General features: G+C 53.3%; 1 protein-coding gene across 4 annotated transcripts in view; it reads right to left on the minus strand.

The window, feature by feature from the left end:
• CPXM2 (carboxypeptidase X, M14 family member 2) overlaps nt 1-14,586 on the minus strand; it is a 129,858-nt gene extending 115,272 nt beyond the window's left edge. Inside the window, exons 1-2 of one of the 4 annotated variants that reach the window (XM_021073605.1) lie at nt 14,232-14,586; nt 2,146-2,244 (exon numbers count right to left, since the gene is read on the minus strand). In XM_021073605.1, the coding sequence (XP_020929264.1) occupies nt 2,146-2,244; nt 14,232-14,550 (418 nt within the window). In that variant the 5' untranslated portion in view covers nt 14,551-14,586. Of the gene's footprint in view, nt 1-2,145; nt 2,245-8,812; nt 8,965-14,231 lie in introns of those variants that run through there. The other 3 variants (XM_013983826.2, XM_013983827.2, XM_021073606.1) reach the window with 3 other exon arrangements.

Raw genomic sequence — 15,269 nt, forward strand, 5'->3', positions numbered from 1 at the left:
GATGACACCCCCCCTCGACCCCTTTATTCGTCCATGTCTTCAGCAACACTCCTAGCACGATCGAGGGAGGTGTTGAGAGAGTGAAGGATGCGGGGTCTGGAGCCTGTCCAGCTGTCCATCCGAGGCCCTTCTCTGCCCAGCTCCACCCCTCCTGGCCCAGACCCCTGTTCCCAATCGCTGGTCCCCTGCTCTCAAACAACCTCCCCTCTCACCATCTCTCTCCCTTCCGTGCATGCAAATCAGGGCCTCCCCAGCTTCGCTGCCCTCCAAGGCCAGCCTCAGTTCCTCAATCTTGTTTTAATAGAAAAGTAACGTGAACAAGTGTCACAGGCCAAGATCACTTCTAGGGCATTCAGTGAATCGGAGCCACGACGGCTGCCTGCGAGGCCAGGGGTCCCTACCTGCTGAGACAGGGCTCTGAGGCGAAGGTGGGGGAGGGGAAACGTCCATGCGGCAGAAAGGGAGGCCAGTTCAGACTTCAGAGTGTGTGTGTGCGTGCACGCGCGTGTGCGTGTGTGCACGCACAGAAACAGAAATGGGCCTTGAAAAATCTCGGTGAAAATGCCTCCCCAAATTACAATATCTTCCAATTCTGGTAATGAAGAACGAAGATAATTCAAACCGGCCCTTGTGCTAAGAGCTACTTTAAAAAATCTGGAAAAATATTTGTAAAAATATGTTTGAAAGCGTCTAAGAATGAATAAGACAGTAGAAACCCTCTGGCCCAGACCTGACAGCAGCAGCACCCCGAGAGGTGAGGCTGGCACTGGAAGCCACTTTAGCCCCGTGGCTTATGACCCTGAGAAACAGCTGGTGTTTCATCAGCCTGGGGGAGCAAGGGGACAAAAAGTCAGGCCCAGGACCCACCCACAGTGGGCGTCTCATTACCACTCGCTCAGTGGAAACCCCAAAGGACCACACTAACAGGTGAACCTGCAGAAACCCAGCCCCTGCAGCTTTCTGCCCTCTGGACATGCTGGGCAATGCGCCCCTTCCCACCGCCCCCCCCACACAAGGCGACGATCACGTACCTGCCTGCCTTACGACAGAACAGAATTCTCATTGAGTAAGTGACTGCAGAAGCTCACTGCAGGTGAACTGTTTTTACTTTAGGGTGCACTGTTAGTCGCATCTATAATTTCCTGGATGGCACGTTCTGGGTTAGAATCACAGCCCCAGATCATTACATGGTGCCTACTACCGGAACTCCCAATTCCCTTTGCAATGACCCACCCAGCACACGGCTTATGGGCTCACGGGGCAGCTGAAAGCAGATGCTGCCTCTAAAAATGCAAATGTGTGAAATGCTCCATTTACGTCAAGCAGCTGTGCTTCGGAGCAGAAAGTCTAGAACCAGAAAATCTTGAGTTCACATCCCTGGTGTCCAACCTGCAAGCTGCTTAACAGGAGGCAAAGGGAGACCCATATTACGGAGTCTCATTTCCTCAGCTGTGACAATGATGATGACGACAATGAGGACGATAATGATAATGATGATAATATCCAAAATACTCAGAGGGACACCAGGAGATCTGAAGGACGACGCCCAGCGCCTGGCAATTACTGAGAGTTTAAGCACCTGCTACATGTTCCTTATTGCTAATAGCAGAAATGTCATCCTAAATATCATAGAGTAACAGGGGTATAACAATGGCAATGGTAACAGTTAATAGTAATAGTAACTGTAGCAAGAGGGCCAGAATTTGCCCGTGAGTAGAACCAACGGCTTGGAGCATCCTAAGGTAAGTAGTTAAAGGACCAACATTTTTACATGATGGTGAAACGCCCAGCCTGGCACAACTTACTTTGGAAGAAGACTTGACTCTGACCCGGGGGGCCCCGGGTTTGGTGGGGAGATAAGAAATGCACACTCAAGGCCGTGGGCCTCTGTGTGGCCCCACAAGAAAGGAAGCGATGCTGTCGCTGAGGGGGAAGGCCACCAAGAGTTCCAAGGTCATTCGGAAGTGAGCTGAGTCAAGCCGACCGACGGGGAAACTGAGGCCGAGTTACGTGCAGTGCAGAGGAGAGCGGCTGCGAATGTTCCCCGCCCGGATTCCTGCACAGATGGCTCAGAGGAGACAGCAGGCCCCGGGGGCCCCACCCCAAGGCCTCTCGGGGCCCTGATGGGGCCGGGGCCTGACTCACCCTCTCGGACGGCATCTCGGCCCATGGGCACGTGGCGCTCGTCACTGGCAGCCTTCTCAGAGCTCTTGGTTTTCATGCCTTTTCTGTTGCTATTTTTACCTAAAAAGAAAAACAGTGCGAGAGAAGCCTTTATTTCCACATAAGCCAGCAGTGTCCCAGGACGGTGAGGACTCACCAACGTCTCCTGCAAGGCGGGGTCTCCACCCCCGGCCTTCTCTGTTCCCAGCGATGGCACCTGCAACTCTGAGGGGCTCGTGGTTAAAGGAAAGGAAGTGAGTTATGTGAGCACCCAGGGAAATGAACACTCCTAAGGAAAACAACGTAGGCTTGCAGGTGTTACTCCTCTAAGACTGCAAAACCTCCTGGGCACTACCTTGGACCCTCCCTGGGGCCCAAGGGGGACAGTACATCCAGCTGATACAACGGAGCTGGAACGCCTGACCTCTGAGCCCAGAGTTCGATTCCCTACCATGCTGGACTCCTCCCTCCTAACTCTCTGAAAGCCCTGGCTGGGTACCAGGAGGGGTGATGGTGTGCCCACCAACTAGAGCCCAGGACGTACTGGAGCCCAGGACATCTGCCTGCTCGTGCCCCGCTGCCCCTCCAGCATTCTCCCACAGTCTGTTCTCTCTGCTCCACAATCACCGGCTCCCTTTCAGGCCTCAGTTCCAATTTCCTGCCAGCCAGAACCTGGCATGTGCTGTTCCTCCTCCTGAGTGCCCTTCCAGCCCCTCTCCCGCCACTTCGATCCTGCTGATCCTTCACGTCTCTGCTCAGCCTGCCTTCCTGAGATGGCTTCCTAAACTCCCCACCGGCATCAGTGCCACCTTGGCTGGACTCTGCAGCACTTGGCTTTGGTCAAGCTGCCTCTCTGCAGAGCCGAGGCAGGGTTCAGTGCACTGATAAACTGAGAGAGCGCTCGAAGGAGAAGGGGGGCAGGAGCAGGATGGGGTAGAGTAAGGAGCCAAGCCGGGCTGTGTTTCCTGGTAGAGTCTGACTCAGCCTGATCCCCTGGGGAGCGCTGGAGCAGGAATTTCACACACTGTGGTCCCCGCCCTGAGATAAGGGGCCACCTTTCCTATGCCGGTTGCCTCTGGCTACAGACTGATCAGCTGGAGAGGGGCAGATGTCCCATTCCATGTTCCAGAGAAGGGAGCAGCTGTGACATCATAGCTGAGCACCCAGCAGCTGTAGGATGGGGGTACCTGGGGGGGCAAGATGGCCTGGGTGGGGTGTCAGCAGCCCCCACTACTGCTCCACACACCCGTCCTGGGTCACATCATCACACATGAATAACATGCATTATTCTGTCCATGGGGACAGGAACCGTGTCTGGTTTTGCTCATTGCTCTCCCTCCAGAGTCTGGCTAAGTCCTAGATAACAGGCTGTGATGAATGAACGCTCGGGAGGGACTATGAGTCAGTGAATGACCAACGAGACAAAAACCAGAGAAAGGCAGGCTCTATGGAGAAAGATACTTAGGTTGGACTTTAAAAAGCAAGTTGAAATACTAAAAACATCCCGTGGACTGTGCCAATTAATGAAAACATTTCACAGAGTTCTAGAGTCACCCCCCCAAAAAAATTATCAAGAAAACCTTAAATTTTCAAAAAATTCAAGGGTGCACTGGACCCGGTCAAGAGCAATGCTCTCTCCATCATAGTCTTGGGTAATAAACTGCTGGGAGCAGCTTTCCTTTTCCATGTAAAGTAAAAAAAAAAAAAAAATCACAAAATGAAATGTTCTCCTCAGGTCAAGGAAATCAATAAGCCAAAACACGCAGAAAGGCCAGGGGAAGAGGGGTGCCACCCTGAGTGCATCTGACCCCAGCCTGATGTCACCTTGGCATCTGTGCCATTTCTCAGGGTAGGAATGTCATGGGCGGTGACCTCCAAAGACAGCCTCTTCTGAAAGGGTCTGATCGGGGGTCTCTAAAGACCGATAACGACCTTGATTGTTCAGGAAAGCATACTTTTGAGAATGCAGAGTCTGATTTGGCAGAAAGAGAAGATGTTGTGGGGGTGGGAGAAGGTTTTACAAAATATGAGAGGAAAAAACCAAAGTTCTGGGAAATAATATTCCATCCCACCCTCCCCGGAAGTTGGCCATTGGCTGCAAGCCTTCCGTCTGCTGGGGCAACCTCTCCGGGGCCTCCATGGACAACACAGGTGACTCGGTCAGAGAGCACGGCCCGTGAGCACCCTCAGCCTCAGTCCCCTAGGCTGGATCCATGGTCTGTGCTTGGCGCTGGAAATAAAGGCCCAGATGTGGGGCAGATGTGCCATCACCCCTGGGCCAACCTGTGGGGGACAGAGTCCCCACAGGGAGTGACAGCGGGGCCTCGACAACAGGTGGGGGCTCTGCTGCCTCCTCTGGGGGAGATGCACTTCCGGATACGCACCCACCAATCTGGTTCCAGCCTGGGGCAACCAGGTTCTGCCACCACACTGATGCCGCGTGTTCTCAAGGGACCCACCTCTATCTTCCATCCCAGTAAGATGAGGAGACACAGCACCTGCCTCAGTGGAAGTTACGGGAGGAAACAGACAAGATCAAAGCACTTAGGGCAGTGCCTGACCTACAGGGACCACTGAATAGAAGACAGCTGCCACCTCTGCATCATGAATGCCAGCACCGAGTCCCCATGTGTCACAAAGCACCATCCCAGGTGCCGCAAGAGTGACAGCCAACAGGTAGAGCATGAGTCACAGTGTGCGAGGCACTTTCACATAGGTTAAAACATTCGAGAAATTCCTGCAATGAGGTCGGTGACACCTTGGGAGCGCTGGGACTCGGGTTTGATCCCCCGCCCAGCCCAGTGGGTTAGGGATTGGTGTTGCCACAGCTTTGGTTTGGGTCTGAACTGCAGCTCGGATCTGATCCCTGGTCCAGGAACTCCATATGCCACGGGGGCGGCCAAAAAAGAATAAAAAAATTCAATCTTGGCAAATACCCATCAAGGGCAGGAAGCTGGCTATGAATGCTATTCTAGAATGGGGACACTAAGGCTCAGAGAAGAGAGCCACCCAAGGTCACTGGCAGAGCCAGGGGCTGGCAAAGCAGGAGCCTGATGCCAAGTCTAGGAAGGCCCTTCTCAGCCCCTTCTTCTCTTATGGCAAGAAAGGCAGCATATGGTCTGTACAGATGAAAGAAAGAGGAGAGTGGAAATAATGTACAGAGAAGGAGCCAGAAGCAAATCAACATCTCCATCTGGGCTGCGTGACAACACCGAATTCCTTAAAAGTAGCCAACTGAATTGCCGGTGGGGGCCGCCTATTCTATTCTGGTCTATGGTGATAAATATCATGCTTCTCGGTTGATAGGAAACTATTTTTTCCCCTCTCTATACAAGGAGCTTACAGTAGCAATCCCAGAAACTGAAAAAATTCTTTGCCGCATATTTGCATTTTCCCCAGGAAATTCCAGCCCAAAGGCATCTGCACGCCCCTCTTGAGCAGGACCCAATCCTGGGCCCTGAGCGCCTCACCCAGCTCTCTGTGAAGGAATCCACAGGAGGAGGAAGGCCCTGGCCCAAAGGCTCTGCAGGTTCTCAGGGCCTCCCCAGAAAGGCAGCCTCACGGCACCTGCACAGGCATGAATTCCACTTTCTCAAACACCATGGCATAAGGAGGACCTGGCAGGTGAACGTGAAGAGCCTAAACAAAAGCAGTTAGACACCTTATGCTCCCTGCGGGGGTTAGCAGGAAAAGAACCCGTGTCCTTATCCAGTTCCCAAACCTGAGACGGTTTCCCAGGGATCAGGTGAAGCCTGAAAAAGAAAAAGGGTCGAGTGGCTGAAGAACACGCTTGCTGTGTTCTGTTCATCGGTGACCTGAACGGTCGAGCTGGAGATGGAGGCACCAGTGCAATTTTCTAAGTACTTCTTACCAGGCTGGACCAAAGTCAGTTCATCAATTCATCAGTCTGTCAATCAAGCAACCAAAAGCCCTCCCTTCCCCCACGTCGCTGTGTCTTTCCTGAGAAGCTAGCTGGTCAGCCCGTATCCTCCTCCGGGCTGGCCGTTCCTGCAGAAGGTTCGGTCTTATGGGAAAGGCTGGGGGAGGGATACGTTAAGAGTTTGGCATGAACATATATGCACGCTACTCTATACAAAAGAGGTAACTAACAAGGACCCACGACCGGAAACAATACTTAATATTTTGTAATAATCCGTAAAGGAAAAACATCTGAAAAAAACAGACACATATGTATGTATAACTAAATCACTGTGCTGTCCACCTGAAACTAACACAACATTGTAAATCAACTATACTTTAATTTTAAAAAATAACGAAGCCTAAAAAGAAGACGAAGACGTGGTCCCTATCAGGTCCCCTGAGCAGAAAGGACAGCCACTCCCAGCCTCTGCACAGCTGCAGCCACCTTCCCAACTTGCAACCAAATAAGAAGCCCTTTGCCTTTAAAGAGACACCTCCACCACAGCAGCAGGTGCGGTGTGCCAGGTCCTGTGTGGGGACAGCTGGTACTTGCTGGTTTCAGCTGGGCTTCTGCCTGGACCAGCCTGAAGTGGGTCTTGGGGGCAGGAGTGAATGTGGGAGGTGATTTCTCGAAGCACAAGTGAAAAAGTGAAGGGAGTGAGAAGGAAACCCCGTAACCAGGAGCTGTGACGCTGAGCAGGACCCACAGGACGCAGGGTGCTTGGGACCTTGGGGACTTGGGGACCTGGGTAGCAGCTTCCTCTGACCTGTCCTTAGAAAGACTGGGAGGAGTTCCCGTCATGGCACGTCAGAGACGAATCCGACTAGGAACCATGAGGTTTCGGGTTCCATCCCTGGCCTCGCTCATTGGGTTAAGGATCTGTCCTTGTTGTGGCTCTGGCGTAGGCCGGCGGCTACAGCTCCGATTCGACCCCTAGCCTGGGAACCTCCATATGCTGCGCGTGCAGGGCTGTAAAGGCAAAAAAAGAAAAGAAAGAGTGGAAGGCTGTGCATTGACCTTCAAATGTCACATCACCTGGGGAAGATTATTATTATCATTATTATTATTATTCCTCTGTCACAGTGAGGAATTTGAGACATGAAGCGGTCACACGTGCCCATGAGTGGAAGAGCCAGATGCTGATTCTCTCTCAGTTCTTTTTTTTTTTTTTTTTTTGTCTTTTTGTTGTTGTTGCTATTTCTTGGGCCGCTCCCACGGCATGTGAAGGTTCCCAGGCTAGGGGTTGAATCGGAGCTGTAGCCACCGGCCTACACCACAGCCACAGCAACGCGGGATCCGAGCCGCGTCTGCAACCTACATCACAGCACACGGCAACGCCAGATCGTTAACCCACTGAGCAAGGGCAGGGATCGAACCCGCAACCTCATTGTTCCTGGTCGGATTCGTTAACCACTGCGCCACGACGGGAACTCCTCTCTCTCAGTTCTGAACAAACTTAGCCAAACACCTGCCCATGCCTGGCATCGATCAAGTGTTCCCTACAAATCTGACATAGAGTCTTAAATTCACATTTGAAGGTGTCTTGGGGGCCGCTGACCAGGCTATGATGCCCAGATCAGTAGCCTTTTGTCTGCCAGCTGGTGGCAGATGTTAGCCCTTCCCGCAGCCAACCCAAGGCACCCCACCCTCACAGGTTTCATAATCCCAAAGAAGCGGCTGTGGGGGCAAGGACCTCAGAAGGTCACAGAGGGCAGAGCCATTGCGGGAGACACCAAGCCTGAGAGCTCAGGCTCCCTGCCTACCTCAGGGACATCCGGCAGAGACTCCACCTCAAAAGCCCAGGGCCCAGGACCCAAAAGCCCAGGGCCCAGGCTGCCACTGTCACAGGACTGAAGGCACCAGCCACCAGGAGATCCAGCAGCCATGGATGCTTGGGGCTCACAGGAAACACAATGGCTACTTTCAAGGACCACAGCATCCAACCCAACCTCCCCCAACACGCATGGTCTCCCCCTGATCATCTACGCACAAGCCCTGGCTTCTGGAACCACGGGCACAGGCGAGAGATTTGCCAGCAGGAATAGTTGACTTTGGAATGCATTTTGGAAACAGAGGTGGCGTCTGAGAAAGCTGCTTGCTGATGCACATGCAAAGACCTTTTATATAAAAAGTTCTTTCCCTTGGAATTTTGTAGGGAGTTGATCTGGACAAATGCTTTGGTTTTTTTGTTTTGTTTTGTTTTAACCTTTTAGGGCCTCACCCACGGCATATGGAAGTTCCCAGGCTAGGGGTCCAATCAGAGCTGTAGCCACTGGCCTACACCACAGCCACAGCAGCATGGGATCCAAGCCACGTCTGCCACCTACACCACAGCTCACGGCAATGCCAGATTCTTAACCCACTGAGCAGAACCAGGGATCAAAGCTGCATCCTCATGGATACTAGTCAGATTCATTTCCACTGAGCCACGACGGGAACTCCTGAGCAAAACACTTTGCATTTACCTCTGCACAAGACCATAAAATATCATGATATAAAGATTTCTTGTTATTTTTTTTAGGGGTTCAGATAGCCTGGTGATGACTTTAGAAATACAACATTTTGAAAAAGAAAGGAAAAGACTGAAAAAGAATCAGTGATACATGTATCACTGATTTACTTGGCTGTATGCCTGAAATCAACACAACTTTGTAGGTCAACTATATTCATTAAAATCTAAAATAAATAAAATAAATAAAAAGTAACAACATAGAGCGAAATACTTACAAACACGTCCTCCCCATCCTCACATCTCAGCTTTGCCCAGGAGAAGGCCTTTCGGTCCAAAGGCCAAACCTTGTCGGACGCCCTGAAGAGGGTTGAGGCAAAAGCTGAAGCTCTTCCCGGCAACGGGCTTGCAGGGCACAACAGAAAGAGCTTTGTTTACATCCAAATACGCTCAAATAACAACTCCTTGGTTATCGCCCCACCCCCAGCCCAGGCCAGGGCACGACACAGTACAAAGTGCAAACTGGCCAATTCTGGGCACAGACATACATGCAGCCGTGGCTCACTGCCCACTCTGCAGATTCCACGGGCTCAGGACCGTGGACCAAAACCATGGTGGCAATGCGGGCGAGTGTGTGTCCCGACAGAGGTGCATGTTCCCCAGCCCTTGGAGAAAGTGACAAACAAACCAACAAGAAGAAACCCGAAAGCCAAAGGCCACTGCTAACCCAACGGAGAGGGGAGAACCAAATGTCTTCAAATAACCTATTAAAAGAGTCTTTTGTGTTAACTTGTTTGTTTCTTTCTCCCACTTGGGAGGGAAAAGACAAGCCAGTTATGTAACTATGGTTTACTCCTCTGTTCTATTTTATTCTCCAAAAAGACTGTGGCTCCAGACCAAGGTCATCAATTTGGAGATGACATGAAAAGTACCTCCCAAATCCACTCGTGCCCGAAATGTGGTTTCGCATCTCACTTTTCGCCCAAAGGTTGAAAACTGGGGCCCTGAGAGTTCCCTGGTGGCTCAGTGGGTTAAAGAACTGACATTGTCGCTGCTGTGGCTTGGGTCGCTGCTGTCGTGCGGGTTCCATCCCTGGCCTGGGTGCTTCCACATGCCAGAGTCACAGCCAAAAAAAAAAACTTCCAAAACAAAAAAACTGGGACCCTGAGACTCACTCTCTGGACTCCAAAGCATTCCAACTGCAGGGATCTAGAAACTATTGAATTTGGCTACAAACAGCTGCGTAAAGGGAATTAGAGAGAAGCAGCCTGCCAGGTCCCTGTGTGAAAGAACAGTCTAGCCACGAGTACTACTCATCCATTGAATGGGCAGCCTCGCAAGGTGGTGAGAACCAAAAAAGCCATCAGCGGAAGTGCCTGAGCCAAGACTGGTGCTGAAATGAATTTCGAGGCCCAAGATGGAATTGCTCTTGCCTGGGGTGCCACGTTAGCAAACCAAAGCTTACATAAGTTTCCTGTCCCTAGTGATCCCCTTTCAACCAGCAACACAGTCAGCCAATTCCCAAATTCTAAGCCAACGCTGAGCCGTCTCACCCCAAACAAAGTTGATTGCGAAGCCCCAGCCGAGCAGGTATTTTCTGTTCTCTTCTTCTTTAGTCTTTATCCTTTATCCTATAAAGGTTCCTGCCTTCTGTCCCATTTTGCCTTTCTCGCTGTGCACATCAAGGAGTGGTAAATAAAGTTTGTATCCTCTAAATTGCCTTTAATCATTTTTTAACACTGGGCAGCCCACTATCAGAATCTTGCAGCGAACAAGAACTCGCAGGTGGGAGTTCTTGTCGTGGCTCAGTGGAAATGAATCTGACTAGTATCCATGAGGACTCAGGTTCGATCCCTGGCCTCGATCAGTGGGTTAAAGATCTGGCGTTGCCGTGAGCTGTGGTTTAGGTCACAGAAGCAGCTCGGAACTGGTGTTGCTGTAGCTCTGGCGTAGGTCGGCGGCAACAGCTCTGATTAGACCCCTAGCCTGGGGACCTCCATATACCATGGGTGCGGCCTTAAAAAGACAAAAGACAGAAGAAAAAAAAAACCCTAGGGAATGTAATCTAGTTAAAAATGATTGTACCAATGTCAATCTCTTGGGGTTTTTTTTAACACACAGTGCAAACAGCTTTTTTTTTAATTGATTGATTCATTGATTTCTGCTTTTTAGGGCCACACCTGTAGCATATGGATGTTCCCAGGCTAGGGGGTAGAATCAGAGTGCCTGCTGTCAGCTGGCAACACTGGATGCCCGACCTACTGAGCAAGGCCAGGGAATCGGACCCGCACCTTCGTGGTTACCAGTCGGATTCGTTTCTGCTGCACCACAACCAGAACTCCTCCATTTTCTGTTTTGATATTGTATACAGCAGTGATTCTCAACCCAATGGGGACATGCGACAATGTCTAAAGATATTTTTGGTTGTCACAACTGGGGGAAGGGTACTACTAGCATCTAGGGGGTCAAAGCCATGGATGCTGCTAAACATCCTACAATGCACAAGACAGCAGCCTCCCCCCACCCAAAACACACACACACACACAGATTTGGCTCCAAAATATCAATACAGCCAAGGTTGAGAAATCTTATACAACAGTTCTAGAAGACATTGTCATTGGGGGAAGCTGGAGAAGGGTGTAGAGGACCTCTCTGTACTGTTTTTGCAGTTTCCTATGAGTTGACAATTATTTCCAAATGAAAACTTTTCTTACGAGAAAAGTTTATTTTTTGATACTTAAATTTTCTTTTTTAAAGTATAGCTGATTTACAGTGTTGTGCTCATTTCTGCTACACAGCAGAAATGTAAAAAATTCTTAAGACTCCACTCTATTCCGTATATTGGAGCTCTACTTCTCAGGGAATCAGAGAGCCACTCATGGAAAAATGCAATGCTCTCAATTAACCAGAGGATGCAGCTGTCCAAGCCATTTCCAGGAAAATGTCAGCCCATGAGATCCACTGCGTATATCTACGGTGGCGTGAAGGAACTGCCAAGGGTCAAAGCCAAACTCACACCAAAATCAAATTCCCAAAGCCCTTGGCCCCTTAAGTAAACCTTCCCATGGGAGTAAGACAAGACAGCCTCCTAGACCCGGGCACACGGAACAGTCACCTTCCATCGTCTTTGGAACCCAGCCTCTACCGCAAGACCGACTAGCTGGAAAATATTCACCCGCCAAGACAAAGCACATGACAGACGTTTAAATGAGTAGTTATCTATGCTTTTACGGGCGTATTCATCCCTGACTCTAAGCCCTCACTCCCACTTCAGTGCCTAGACGGTGCCTGGTATGTTGCAGGCACCAGCCACCCGGTGAGGCCAAGTCCAGAAGCTCACACTAAACCCTCCCGCTGTGGCTCAGTGGCCTTCCTCTCTAAAGGCCTTCCCGCATCTTAGGACCACCTGCTCGTGGGTGGTCCAGTGCAGGGATGAACGCTTTATTGCTACCAAGTTACAAGGAGGACACATATCAAGTCACCACTTAAGAGGGGAAAACTCATTGCCTCAGTGCAATTGAACTGCACAAACTATCACTGAGGTCCAGGATAGAGGGTTCCACCGGTCAAGTGCAAGAAAAGCGGGGTGGGGAGAGCCGGAGTTGAAGGTTTGTGCTGAAGGTCACACGTGGCAAATTGAGGTCTCCAAAAAGCCCCACACAGTTGATTAGAAACGCACACTGGAAGGGCAGCAGGCCTGGAGGCAGCTGTCCTGGAAGCGGAGTCCCTGGAATTTCCAGGGACCTGTTTTCAGTTTGGGGGATAAGCGACACAGCCCTTGACACATCCGCAATTCCCCTCTGCAAGCCCAGGAACTCCGGTGCAGTTCCAGGAGGGTGGGGCCAGGCCGTCATGTTCTCCCCTCCCCCCGGACCTCTCCCAGCACCTGTTGTTGAGCAGGTTCTCAGTAACGACCCGTAGAATAACGAACAGCAGCTCACAGAAGGACCAGCACAACCATGAGCTGACACACAGCAGGCTTTTGCCGAAAAGCTCACAGAACGATGGACAATGCAAAGCGAGGTAGCCAGTGCCAGCCGTCCTGTGCAGATGAAGATGCTGAGGTCCAGGAAGCTGAGTGCTGAGCCCCAGACCGGGGTTTAAGTGCAGGTCCCTGGGGCTTCCCCCCACGATCTCCCTGCATTCCCCCCAGTAAATACCAGAACCTAACAGATGTGTCTCCCACCCACCCTGGCCCCGCCATGCCCAGCGCTGGGCTGACCACATAGCAGATACTGGAAAACAAAAAGCACGTGCAAGCTTGATTCAAACTACCAAACAAAAAAGACCCTGAGTTAAAAGCACAGGAGAAGCGCTTTCAAACCTCCCAAGCCAGTGGGTGGCCCTGAGCAGGTTGCTGAGGCGGTCAGAGCCTTCATTTCCTCATCTGTAACATAGCAAGAATACCCACTCCTCCGAGCCCCTGAAAGAATTAATAAGACAGTTGCCCACAAACCTCCTAACACAGTCACAGGGGGTGTTCTCCAAATGAGTGTTTTTTCCCAGTATTATTAAGCCAGTATGGTTTTTACGAATCTTAACGTCCATAACTCCCCAGGAAATGTGGGGAATTCTGACTGCTTCTGTGCAGGCTTCCACAACTTGCAGAACTGCCTACAGATCGAAAGAGTCGCTCACAAACTGAAATGTGGCAGGAACCCCAGCCGCCCAGGTACGTGCAAAGGGGCTGCCGAGCTGGGCCCACTCTCAAGAGCTCTGGGTCCCCGTCTCCACCCCTTTCCCAGTGCTTCCCTGCTGCCTTTGGAGAACAGTTTAACCAAACAAAGGTGATTCCTTTCAGGCCAGAAGCTCCAGGGACATGCATCTCCTTCAAGGAAGGTCATTACCAGGCTGGAGAACTTGGCCACCATCCTGCTCTCACTCCTCATTCTAGAAATACTAGGACCTGGGACCACAGCCCTTTGCAAATTTGAGCAAAGAACACCTGGGAGAATTAAGAGCAAGCGTTCTGTTTTGCAAGGAGTGTAAGATAATGAATGGAAGTCATTCTCCCAAGACAAGGCGGGCAGAATGTGGGGCTGCCCTGTAAGGGGTGAGGGATGGATGGCTGCGAGGTGCCACTGGGCTTTCCTGGCGACCCCCAGTTTGGCCCCTGCTAGGGTGCAGGAGTTGGGCTGCAGCCCAGCCTCCCCTAGCAGAGGCTCTGCTTCAAAGGGACAGCGGAAATAAGGGACCCACACAAAACGGGCGGGAGGGAGCTGAGAAGGGACACTGGCTGGATAAAGGTCCAGTGATGAGCTTTCCCCAGAAGGCCACTGTGCCAAAACAGACCCCCTTCACCAGGCCAGATCGGAAATTCAGTCCCGAGAGAACGCCCTGTGAGAAGACTGCAAAAGTAGGCAGAGTAGGATGACGGGTCCGGGCCATCGACGTGAAACTTGGGGCAGAGGGACCAGCTCCCCAGGCAGCTTCCCAGCTGCTCGGCCCGTGTCCACCGAAGAGGGGAACGAACGCCGCCGCTCAGGTTTAAGTTCTGGGGGCTCAGAGGGGCAGCGAGATGCGCAGCGCGGTGCCTAGGGAGGTGGGGGCAGCGATGGCGAGGTTCACGGGGCCCTCTCCTCCCAGACCCACGGACAGGGAAGCCAGCTGTCGCCTCAGCCCCAGCGGGCCACTGCTGGGGTCAGGCGCACGGCCACGGACGCCCCCACGGGCCGCCCAGCGCGGAAAGTTCCTTACCTGCGGGAGGTTTCTCCGGAGCCAGCTTCTCCCTCTTGGGCGCTTTCTTGGGCTTGGTCGCCTTCTTGGGCAGCCTGGGCTCGGCCGGGCGCCGCTCCCGCTCCCGCTCCCCCTCCCCGGGCCCCGCGGGCCGCGGCGGCGGCGGCGAGAAGGGCTCGGGCTCCGGCTCTGGGCGCGCGTCGTAAGGCTCCCGGTCCCAGATCTCCTGCACGTAGTAGTCGGGGTCCTCGACGGCTGCGCCCCGAGCGCCGACCCCGGCCAGGGCCACCGCCAGGAGCGCCAGGGCCAGCGCCGGCGCGGCGGCCCCCCGGCGGGCCATGCCCGCTCCGCCCCGCGCCCCGGGCAGGGTCACGGTCGCCGGGAGCGCCGGGCGGACGGCGGGCGCGGACGGCGGCGCGGGGCAGGGGGCGCCGGGCACAGCAGCGCGGCGCACGGGGCGCGGAGGCGGCCGGCCGGCGGCGCGTGTGACCCGCCCGCGGGGCTGGGCTGGGCTGGGCTGGGCCGGGCCGGGCCGGGCCGGGCAGGGGCGGGCAGGGGCGCGCCAAGGCGCTGGGCGGGCGCAGGGGGCGGGCAGGCCCGCCCTTCCTCCCTCCCTCCCTTTCCCTGCAGACCCCGCGGTGGCCGGCCCTCGGGGTTGGGGCGTGGGGGCCCCCGCCTCCATGCCCTCAGCAGTTTCCAAACGTCCCCCCTTCCGCGCACCCCGGAAGCCGACCCGGGGCCGGGCGCCTGCTTCCCCAGAGACTCAAAGGAGTTTCCATCTAGCGGGAAGCTGGAGAAGTTTTACAGCGACCCAGGGTGAGAAAGGGTTTGCCCAGGGCCGCTAAGCAAATTAGAGCCGGAAGCGCAGCCTCAGGCTCTCCTGCCCCCTGCCCTGGCCCTGGCGTCACACCAGACACGGGTTCCCCCAAAGGCCGTGCAAACCCTTCCCTCAACCTGAGCGTGATCCTATTTCAGGAACTGTGAATGAGCCCCCAGGTTCCCAGGGTTCCCAGGAATAAAATTTCCAGCAGGACAGGGCCCTGGAGGACCCCTGCCCCT

Source organism: Sus scrofa, chromosome 14 (genome assembly GCF_000003025.6).
Source record: "Sus scrofa isolate TJ Tabasco breed Duroc chromosome 14, Sscrofa11.1, whole genome shotgun sequence".
NCBI lineage: Eukaryota > Metazoa > Chordata > Mammalia > Artiodactyla > Suidae > Sus > Sus scrofa.